The sequence below is a fragment of the Orycteropus afer genome, unplaced genomic scaffold (genome assembly GCF_000298275.1).
Source record: "Orycteropus afer afer isolate SDZICR_OR568_19922 unplaced genomic scaffold, OryAfe1.0 scaffold00052, whole genome shotgun sequence".
Lineage (NCBI taxonomy): Eukaryota > Metazoa > Chordata > Mammalia > Tubulidentata > Orycteropodidae > Orycteropus > Orycteropus afer.
The window spans coordinates 9421247-9431855 of record NW_006921639.1 but is presented as its reverse complement, the minus strand read 5'-3'; the positions used below and the strand labels follow the sequence as shown (position 1 = coordinate 9431855).

General features: G+C 42.5%; 1 protein-coding gene across 1 annotated transcript in view; it reads left to right on the top strand.

The window, feature by feature from the left end:
• The first annotated feature begins 9982 nt into the window (after window positions 1-9982).
• Window positions 9983-10609, top strand: part of ZNF485 (zinc finger protein 485) — a 17263-nt gene continuing 16636 nt past the window's right edge. The window contains exon 1 of the mRNA XM_007938694.1: window positions 9983-10015. Coding sequence (XP_007936885.1) covers window positions 9983-10015 — 33 coding nt within the window. The remainder of the gene's footprint in view (window positions 10016-10609) is intronic.

Here is a 10609-nt window from a genome sequence, read left to right as displayed (position 1 = left end):
CTCACTCAGTTATACCAAGAGATTTGGAAGACAGCTACCTGGCCAACTGACTGGAAGAGATCCATATTTGTACCCATTCCAAAGAAAGGTGATCCCATAGAATGTGGAAATTATCGAACAATATCATCAATAGCATACACAAGTAAAATCTTGCTGAAGGTAATTAAAAAATGGTTCCAGCAGTATATTGACAAAGAACTCCCAGAAATGCAAGCTGGATTCAGAAGAGACATGGAACAAGGGATATCATTGCTGATGTCAGATGGGTCTTGGCTGAAAGCAAAGAATACCGGAAAGATGTTTACTTGTGTTTTATTGAGTATGCAAAAGCATTTGATTGTGTAGATCATAGCAAATTGTGGATAACATTGAGAAGAATGGGAATTCCAGAATACTTAATTGTACTTGTGAGGACCCTGTACATAGACCAGGAGGCTGTCTTTCGAACAGATAAAGGGAACACTACATAGTTTAAAGTCAAGAAGGGAGTGCGTCAGAGTTGTATCCTTTCACCATAATCATTCAATCTGTATGCTGAGCAAATAATCCGAGAAGCTGGACTATATAAAGAAGAATGTGACAGTAGGGTTGGAGGAAGAATCGTTAACAACCTGCGATATGCTGATGACACAACTTTGCTTGCTGAAAGTGAAGATGACTTGAAGTACTTACGATGAAGATTGAAGAATATAGTCTGCAGTGTGGATTACATCTCAATATAAAGAAAACAAAATTCCTCACAACTGGTCCTATAAGCAACATTGTGATAAATGGAGAAAAGATTGAAATTGTCAAAGACTTCACAATCTACAATCGACGCCAATGGAAGCAGCAGTCAGGACATCAGATGACGTATAGCACTGGGCAAATTGGTTGCAAAGAACCACTTTCAAGTGCTAAAGAGCAAGGAAGTCTCCTTGAGATGTAAGGTGTGCCTGACACAAGCCATGTTATTTTCAGTCACCTCATATGCATGTGAGAGCTGGGCAACGAATAACGAAGACCGAAGAAGAATTGATACCTTTGAGCTGTGGTGTTGGCGAAGAATGCTGAGGGTACCGTGGACTGCCAAAAGAACTAACAGGTCTGTCCTGGAGGAAGTGTGGCCAGAATGCTCCTTGGAGGTGAGAATGGCCAGACTTTGTCTCACATACTTTGGTCATGTTGTCAGAAGGGACCATTCCCTGGAGAAGGATGTCATGCTTGGTAAGGTGGAAGGTTGACGAAAGAGGAGAAGGCCCTTAACGAGATGTATTTACATGGTGGCAGTGGCGATGGGCTCAAGTATAGCGGGAATCATGGAGCTGGCTCAGGACCGGGTAGTGTTTCATTCTGCTATGCATCCGGTCGCTGTGAGTTGGAGGTGACTCGATGGCACCTAAAAACAACAGCAGCCACTCTGAGGGAGAAAGATATGGCAGTCTGCTTCTGTAAAGATTCTAAAACCAACCCAAACCACTGCTATCTAGTCAATTTGGACTCATGGTGACCCTAGGGAGCAGTTCTACTCAGAGTAGGGTTTCCAAGGCTCTAAGTTTTTGAATTTACAAATATAGAGTTATTTATAGTGCTCCTTTTTTATCCTTTTACTGCATGCAGGCTCTGGAGTGAAACTGTGTAGGGGGGCATTTACTAATGTGTGGCTTGAGCAGGGAATGTATTGTCAAAATAATTGTATTGCTAGGCTACTCTTAGTCTTCTGGCCTGGGGAAATGGTTCTTTCTTGGAGTTTTGTTTGGTTGTTTGTACTTGTTGGTGGTTTTGGCCTGCAGGTTTCTCCCCTGTGCTATATAGATTATAAGGAGAGACACAGAAGAAAGCCTGGGCACTCACCATTGTTTTTCAACACCCAGGGTACCTAGGCAGATCACCTTTTTTCCATCTTTTAGAGTCTTCCTATGCCTGTTTGTTGTGTTTCACCAGGCTCTTTCAGAAGTAAGAAAGAAGACCTGGGAAAATGGGACTACTCAATCTTGGCTGAAGCCAGACGTCCCTGTTTCAATTTTTCACCCTACTGACATTCTTTTCCGTATAAATTTACATTTCTTTGACTAGAGGCAGAATATAATTCAGGCAGAATATGATTCATTGATGCTGGGCTTGGCAATGTCACTTGCTTTACTTAGTAGAATGTTGATAAAAGTGATGCAGACATGTTTTAGAAATGCTTTTAGTAGAATTCCATAAGCAAAATGGTAATGTTAAAAGTCCCTTGTGTGAGTTCTGGGAGAAAGCAGAATAGATAGAAAGTTCTCAAGCTTTACAGTAGTAGCAGTCATTCGTTAGTTTGCATAAATGACTACCAAATTCGTCAACAACGTGAGGGTCAATGTTTTACAATGAGGTGGTCCTGAATATTGAAATAAAAATGAGTTTATACATATTCTCTAAAGCTGTATTCCTGCTATAAAATAAAGGAGGTAAAATGTTATATATGGAATTTTGGCTTATTGCCTTTCCTGACTAAGAATAGAAATATAAAACTAGGAATTTTTAGTTTAAATAGTAGTATTACTCATTGGGAATATATATGAAAATAGGAAGGGAATAATTTTTTTTATCAATGCTGATATTGGATTATTCAGATTCAATTCACTAAGAATTTATTGATCATTTACCATGTGTCTGACTTTGTTAGGTGTCATTATGTTGGTACTCTAATTTGGTCACCCTAAAACTGCCAAATGCTCATAAAATAATAGAATACAACACAGCTGTACAGGCTAGCAAGTCCCAAGTGAGCAGATTAGAAGACAGGCTGGAGGCTTCTCCTGATGCTTGTAGCTATAGGAGCTGGTGTACCCAAGATCAGCAGGTCACATAGCAGGCTGCTGGTTCATAGGCTGCAGAGGGTAACAAATCCCAACAGTGGCAGGCAGCATGGTAGGCTACGGGCTCAAGTTCTAAGAACTGGAGATCAGATGATGAGGAGCCAGATGCAGGATCCAGATTGAGCAAAAAACAGCTTTAACCAGTACGTCCATATATATGTTGGATTCAGGCCACACTCATGAGGAAACTCTCTTTCAAGTGATTGGCTATTCATAGCAGATCTCATCATGGAAGTGATTATATCATTATATAACTGCAAAACTACCTCATAACTACCAAACCACTAAGAATCATGGCCCAGCCAAGTTGACACACAACCTTAACTATCGCAGCCCTTCCCTTGTCAGCTTGGCACCTGTACACATCTCCTTTAACCATACATAATCTCTAACTAAAGGCAGTTATAAAGTCATACTTGTGCCTTACATGTTACAGGCAATGCATACAATAAAAAATGCGCTGTCTCTGTTTATGTTTTATATTTTATAAGTGACTAAAGCAAAAATATTTGATGTATGCATACAAAGAAGAAATAGTCATAACAATTTCCTTTGTTCCTGTAACTGTTCATGTGATTGTAGTTGGTATTTAGAACTATCATTCATTCCATGTTCCCTTTGCCCTCAGCAAACATCTCACCTGGTCATAGTTATTTTCTTGGTGGAATGACCCAAACTTTCATTCCTGAAGTAGTTATGTCGGAATTGGGTTGCTGTAGTTTTCTATTGACTTTAATAACAGGGCATGGCAGTACTAAGAGACATCCTAAAGAATCTCCGACATTCCAGATAAACTGTTCTTTATTTCTATTATGGGAGCTCTGCTGGCATAGTGCTTAAGGCATTTGACTGCTAACCAGAAGGCTGGCGGTTCAAACTCATTAGCCACTCCTTGGAAGGAAGGTTCAGCAATCTACTTCCTTAGTGATACCACCTTGGAAACCCAAGGAGGGTTTGCTGTGAGTCTAATTGACTTGATGGCAGGAGTGTGTGTGTTTTCTATTATGTAATATTAATCTGATTTTCCCTTGGTAATCAGAATCAATCACACCAGCCAATATGGTAACTCCCTTTTTTGTTGATCCAGAGGCATGAGAAGCCCACAATTGCCAGGTGGCATTCTTAATTTTCAATTCAATGGAATCAGTATTGTGTGCAGGTAGAAGTAATCCTCCCTTGGAACTAAGGCCTACAGATGCACAGAGCAAAGGGTCATGGGGACAAAAGGAAAAATTTTTTGAGTGGATCACCAGGGGTAATAGTGAGTGGTGCCACTCTCATTTTTGCCCCTTAGTTCCTGGATCCATGAATCCTGGATATTGGAGAGATAGCACCATATATTGGATACTGGTTTAGAGCATAAAGTTTCCTAGAGAACATAACTCCAGCTCTGCTATGTGTTACCACATAACTGGTGCCATAGTTGTGTCTCTAAAAGGCCATTTCATTGTCTGTCAAGCCAGTTGATTCAGGATGATGGGAAACATGGTAAGACCAGTGACTTCCATGAACATGGGCCCATTGCTTGCTTTGTTTGCTGTGAAGTGAATTCCCTGATCTGAGGCAATGCTGTGTGGAATACCATGACAGTAGATAAGGCATTCTGTAAGTTCATGGATGGTAGTTTTGGCAGGAGTATTACTCTATGCAGAGTAAGTGTGTATTCCAGGAAGAACAAAATGCTGCCTTTTCCATGATAGAAGTGGTCCAGTGTAATCAGCCTGCCACCAGGTTGCTGGCTGATCACCCTGAGGAATGGTTCCATATCAAGGACTCTCTGTTGCTCCTTGTTACTGACAGATTGACCACTTAGCAGTGGCTATAGCCAAGTTGGCCTTGGTGAATGGAAGTCCATGTTGCTGAGCCCATGCATAACCTCTGTCCCTGCCTCCATGACCACTTTGTTCATGAGCCCTTTGAGCAGTGACAAGAGTGGCAGGGGAAAGAGGGTGACTGGTTTTCATAGAATGTGTCACTCTATCCAGTTGATTGCTAAAATCTTCCTCTGCCAAGATCATTCTTTGGTGAACATTCAGGAGACAGAAATATCTTCAGTTTCTTGGCTCATTCAGAGAGTTCTATCCATACACCATTTCCCCATACCTCCTTGTCACCAGTTATAATCATATTCCTTCCAAGTCCCTGACCATCCAGCCAAATGATTGGCTGTAGTCTATGAATCAGTATTTAATCACACTTCTGGCCATTTCTTACAAATAAAATGAACAACCAGGTGCACTGTTTGAAGTTCTGCACTTTGGGAGGATTTCCCTTCACCATTGTTCTTCAGGGAGGGCCTAGAAAGAGGTTGCATTGCTGCTGCTGTCCACCTTCGAGTGGTGCCTGCATATTGTGAAGAGCCGTCCATAAACCAGGCACTACTTTTCTCTTAGTCAGCTGATCATAAGGAACTTCCCATGAGGCTGTAAGTACAGACTTGGAGAGGGAAATAATGTGACAGGAGTGGAGACCATAGAAATTTGGGCCATTTCTTCATGTAACTTAATCATGCCTTTAGGTTATGCTTGAGCCCGATCTCATATACACCACTTCCATTTAATGATGGAGTGTTGCTGTGCATGAACAATGTTAAGACTCTTTGGGTTAGACAACATCCATTTCATGATGGGCAGCTCAGTCTGCTGGGTAACTTGGTGGCACATAGTTAAGCATACATTCTCTAATGAGGCCTCGTAAACAAGCTATAAGCTGTGTGTTTCAAAAGGAGAGTAGTTATCTGCACAGGATGGTAGGCAGGCCTTTGTTCCAGAATTCTCGGTCTGTGCTGTGATTTACCAATGGGGCCTGCCCAAGACTCCAAAACAGCATCTCTGTTTGCCTCTGACACTTCAAGCACCATTGGATCAGCCTGATCATACGACCTAAGTGGCAGAGCAGCTTACACAGAACCTTGAATCTGTTGAAGAGCCTTCTGTTCTGTGCCCCACTGAAAACCAGCAGCTTTTTGGGTCACCTCATAAATAAGCTGGAGTAGCACAACCAAAAGAGCCCCCCAGATGTTGTGCCTCCTTTTTAGGAGGGGCCAGATGCAATAACTTATCCTTCACTTTAGCAGGAATATCAATTTGCCCCACACCTCTGGACTCTTAGACATTTCACTGAGGTAGAAGACTCCTGAATTTTTGTTGGATTAATTTCTTACCCTCTAGCACACAAATAGGGAGCTCTGGTGGCATAGTGCCTAAGACATTTGACTGCTAACCAGAAGGCTGGTGGTTCAAACCCACCAGCCACTCTTCAGAAGGAAAATTGGGCAATCTACTTCCGTAGCGACACCACCTTGGAAACTGAAGGAGGGGCCGCTATGAGTCAGATCCAACTTGATGGCAGGGAGTTTGAACATGCAAATAAGGAGCTGTGGTGGTGTAGTGGCTAAGGCATTTGGCTTCTAGCCAAAAGCTTGATGGTTCAAACCCACCAGTCAGTCCATGGAAGAAAGATGAGGCTGTCTGCTTCTATAAAGATTTACACCCTTGGAAACCCATTGGGGATTGCTATGAGGCTATGAATCAGATTCAATGACAGTGATTTTTTTTTTTTTTTTTTGTCTTAAGCACACAAAGTCTTACCAATAATTCTGGAATCATTGAGACTTCTTACTTACTAGGCCTAGTCAGCATAATGTTATAAGTATTAAAGGATCAGCATTACATCTTTTGGAAGAGAAAAGTAATCAAGGGCCCTGTGGACTAAATTATGACACAGTGCTGGACAGTTGATATATCTCTGAGGTAGGACAGTGCAGGCATATTTTTGCTTTTGTTTACTGAAGGAAAACTGCTTCTGGTGATCCTTTGAAACTGGAATTGAGAAAAAGTCATTGGCCAGCTCAGTAGCTGCATACCAGGTACCAGGAGATGTATCAATTTCCTCATGCAATGAAACCACACCTAGAACAGCAGCTGCATTTGGAGTCACACCTGGTTAAGTTTACAGTAATCCACTGTTATTATTTAAGATCCATCTGATTTTTTGCACAGGCCTAATAGGCAAGTTTAATGGGGATGTGATGAGAATCACCATCCCTGCATCCTTCAGGTCCTTAATGGTTGCACTAATCTATTTAATCCCTCCAGAAATGTGATATTGCTTTTAGTTTATTGTTTTCCTTGGTAGGGGCAGTTCTAATGGCTTCTACTGGTCTTTTCCTACCATAGCTGCCCTTACTTCACATGTCAGTGATCCAGTGTTGTGGTTCTGCCAGTTGCTGAAAATGTCCCAGTTATGCATTCTAGAACTGGGGAAGTCACTACAGGATGTATTCAAAGACCCACTGGGCCTACTGTGATATGGACCTGAGCTAAGAAAGCATTAATAATCTGACCTTCATATGTCCCTACGTTGGTGGGCCAGTCCTTTTGAATCTTGGGAATTGATTCAGAGCTAGTATCCAGTAATTACTGAAATTCTGATTATTTCCTTTTCCCTACTGAACAGTAACTTTAGTAAAAGGCTATAGAATAGATCTCTTTGGGAAAGGCTGAGAGAAAGAATTAACAGTTTAAATTTTGGGGAGTGTAGTGGGGTCCTTCCTCAAGGGAACTTGGCCTCCCCTTCATTCATTCATTGAGACTGACTCAAGTCTGGGAATTGATTGAGGGGCCCTGACTCTGTTCTAGTGATTCAAGTTAGACTGTCATTCACTTGTCCTAGAATTCTTCCACTTGTACAGATCAAGTAAATATTTAGTAGATTTCCCATCTGTTTCACTCCTAGGAATAAAATGCCTAGATAGTCAATGCCTTAAGTTCATATAAGTCAGAGTATTATGATTACTGCTATTGTCCATTATGGTAACCATGTCTACTTTATCTTTGTTGATTAAGTGCTGCCACTTGGCCCCTACCACCATGGGGTCCACTAAACCCCATTGTAGTTAGGTGACTTAATTAATTTAGGTTAATTCTCACTGTCATAGCTGACTTACATAAAATAGTCACAGCAATCTTCAAGAATGCTGGGGTTGCCTTCACAAATTTATTCCTCATCGTTGTGGTAAAAGTTGGGTCCTCTGGGCATTCCATGTGTGGATCTATGGGTCTAACTTGATAAATCCACTCTAACATGCTAATTTCCTTAAGCCTTTGGATATACTGTTCTGGTTATCTAGTACCACTCTGAAAGGAATATACCACAAATGGGATGGCCTTTATAACCAAGAGTTTATTCTCTTACAGTTTGGAGGCTGTAAGTCTGAATTCAAAGTGCCAGGCTCTAGGGGCTGGGTGAAAGCCTCTTAACCTTGGGCTTCAGCTCTGCCTCCTGCTTCTAGCCCCCTGAAGCTAGAGACCTTTCTTCACTCAGGCAGCTGCTGGCTGCTGAGGCTGACAAGCCCAAGGTTGACAAGTAAAAAGGCACAGTCCTGATGTTACCAAACCACATGGCAGGCCAGTCATTCAAGCCCATTGAAAGTTGTAAGGTTGGCAGAGCATGGCAGACTGCTGAACAACCACATAGCTACATGCAGGATTCAAGTGTGCCATAAGCTAAAGATCATTCCCAGAGCTGTCTCTTATATATAAGAAGCAGACCACATACCCAAAGCAGCTATTCAGCTGCTCCAATAGATTCCACCAAGGAGTTAATTACCAATCTTAACATGGGGAATAACTACATTCAACTGCCCAGCCACTCAACCTGGCCTAGCCAAGTTGACACACAAACTTAACTACCAGATACCTTCTACAGTATACTAAGGAAGGTCTGAACTTGGTTTAGAGTAGGTCACCATGTAATCCATGCTTCAGTGAATGGCCAAATAAACTATTAGATCCTTTGCTAACCTCTTGAGCTGAAACACTGAATGAAGAATCTGTGCTTAGTGGACCCATATCAATAAACTCAGACTAATCTGACATTTATACCTTGCACCATTATCCCACACTCTTAATAGTTGTTCCCACACATATTCTCCAGGTTTCTGTTTGTAAATATTAGAAAAATCAAGCAGTTATTTTGGAGTGTAAGATGCTCTGGTGATGTAGTGGCTAAGGCATTTGACTGCTAACCAAATGGTTGGTGGTTTGAACCCATCAGCCACTCTGCAGAAGAAAGATGAGGCAGTCTGCTTCTGTAAAAACATACAGCCTTGCAAACTGCATAGAGGTTGCTATGAGATGGAATTGAGGATGGCAGTGAGTTTGGTTTGGTTTTTGGTGTTTTGGAGTGTAGTGTACCTCTTCCTATGTCACACTTTGCACTTCACCTTTTGGGGCTCGTTGGGACTTAAGTCTAGTTATACATCTAGAAGCAAAAATGCATGGTGAGGACGGGTCCTGGGAACATGCCTCTTGGGTCAGGCACCCAAAGAAAGGATAGGCATGTCTACTTTTTAAAGATCCCCAGGTGATAGCAGTACACCCAGAATGGAGACACTAAGGCACTGGTGTGTTTCCCAGACTACATTTTCCAGAGGCCTTTGTGGCAGCCACTTCAAATTCCAACACTGCTTTCCTTGGTGTGAGGTGAGTACTGCATGACTGTGGGTTCACGTTGGCTGGGACCTCTGCGGGATGTTGCTACCCCTGTGTGCACATAGCTCCTCAGCCCTGTGTAGCCCATCTGGCTGGGTCCACGATTGCTGGCTGCTGGTCTGGGGTCCTGAAACCTTGGGCTCTAGCTGCATACACCACTTTCTTTCCTGGAGGGTGGGTCAAAGAAAAGCCGGGATAGGAGAGGACCATATCTGTGCAGAGTCACACTGGCAGGAAGTCTTCAGTATTCAGCATCCGGAGTTAGTGTCTCCTTCTCATGAGACTGGCTAATAGAGGGAGCTTAAATGCTTACCCTTAGGCCCTAAACATTTAATCACTGATGAGACTTTCAACCCATTTTGGCAAAGGTGCTCAACTGACTGACAATCTCAGCTTGGCCTTGGAGGGTGCTACAAGGCCAAACTCAAAGCCAGGTTCCAGGCAGCAGTTCCATGGCCTTTCTTCATTACCCTAAGCACCTTCACCTGTTGACCTCTGTAAGAAGTAAGGAGGGCAATAATTGGGTTTGTCCAGCTTGCAGTGAGCAAGGTTTAGCTAGTGTAAGACATGGGAGGACTTCTTCATATTTCCTTTTTTACCCCCAGATTGGCTTTTGTGGGGTTGTCTGCCCTTGCCTGGGAGAACGGTTCAGGAGACATGGCCCCAAGACTACTGAGAGCCCAGATCCAGGCAAGTTTGATTTTTCCTTTTCCTGAGAAATCACCATGTGCTTCAAAATCACACTGGGTTTATGCCTTTTGCCCTGCAAGAGCTTTTTGCACTGGGTTTGAACAATCTGCCATAGTCAATCCTGGGTTGGTCCATCTCTGCAGAGAAAGGGCCCTTCTTCCCACTGTCATCCTTTCATGCCCTTCTTGTCTCCACATAGTCATACACTGTCTTAGTTTCATAGTGCTGTTCTAACAGAAATTTATTTTCTCACTGTTTAGAAGTCTGAATTCAGGGTACTACTGGTTGTAGGAAAAGGCTCTCTCTCTCTGTTGGCTGTGGGCAAAGATCTATGTTTATTCTAGCATTCTTCGGTTCCTTAGTGTCTTCATGTAGTATAGCACCTGTCTTTCTCATTTGTGCTTGCTTGTCTCTGTGTCTATGCTATTCTTTTTTTTTTTTGTGATTTGGATGAAGATTTACAGAGCAAATTCACTTTCCACCCAGCAGTTCACATATACTTTGTCTCATGTTATTGACCACAGTTTACCACAATGCAACAGCTCCCCTCCCACTTCCTCCCCATAGTTACCTCTTCCCAGTGTCCATCCCTCC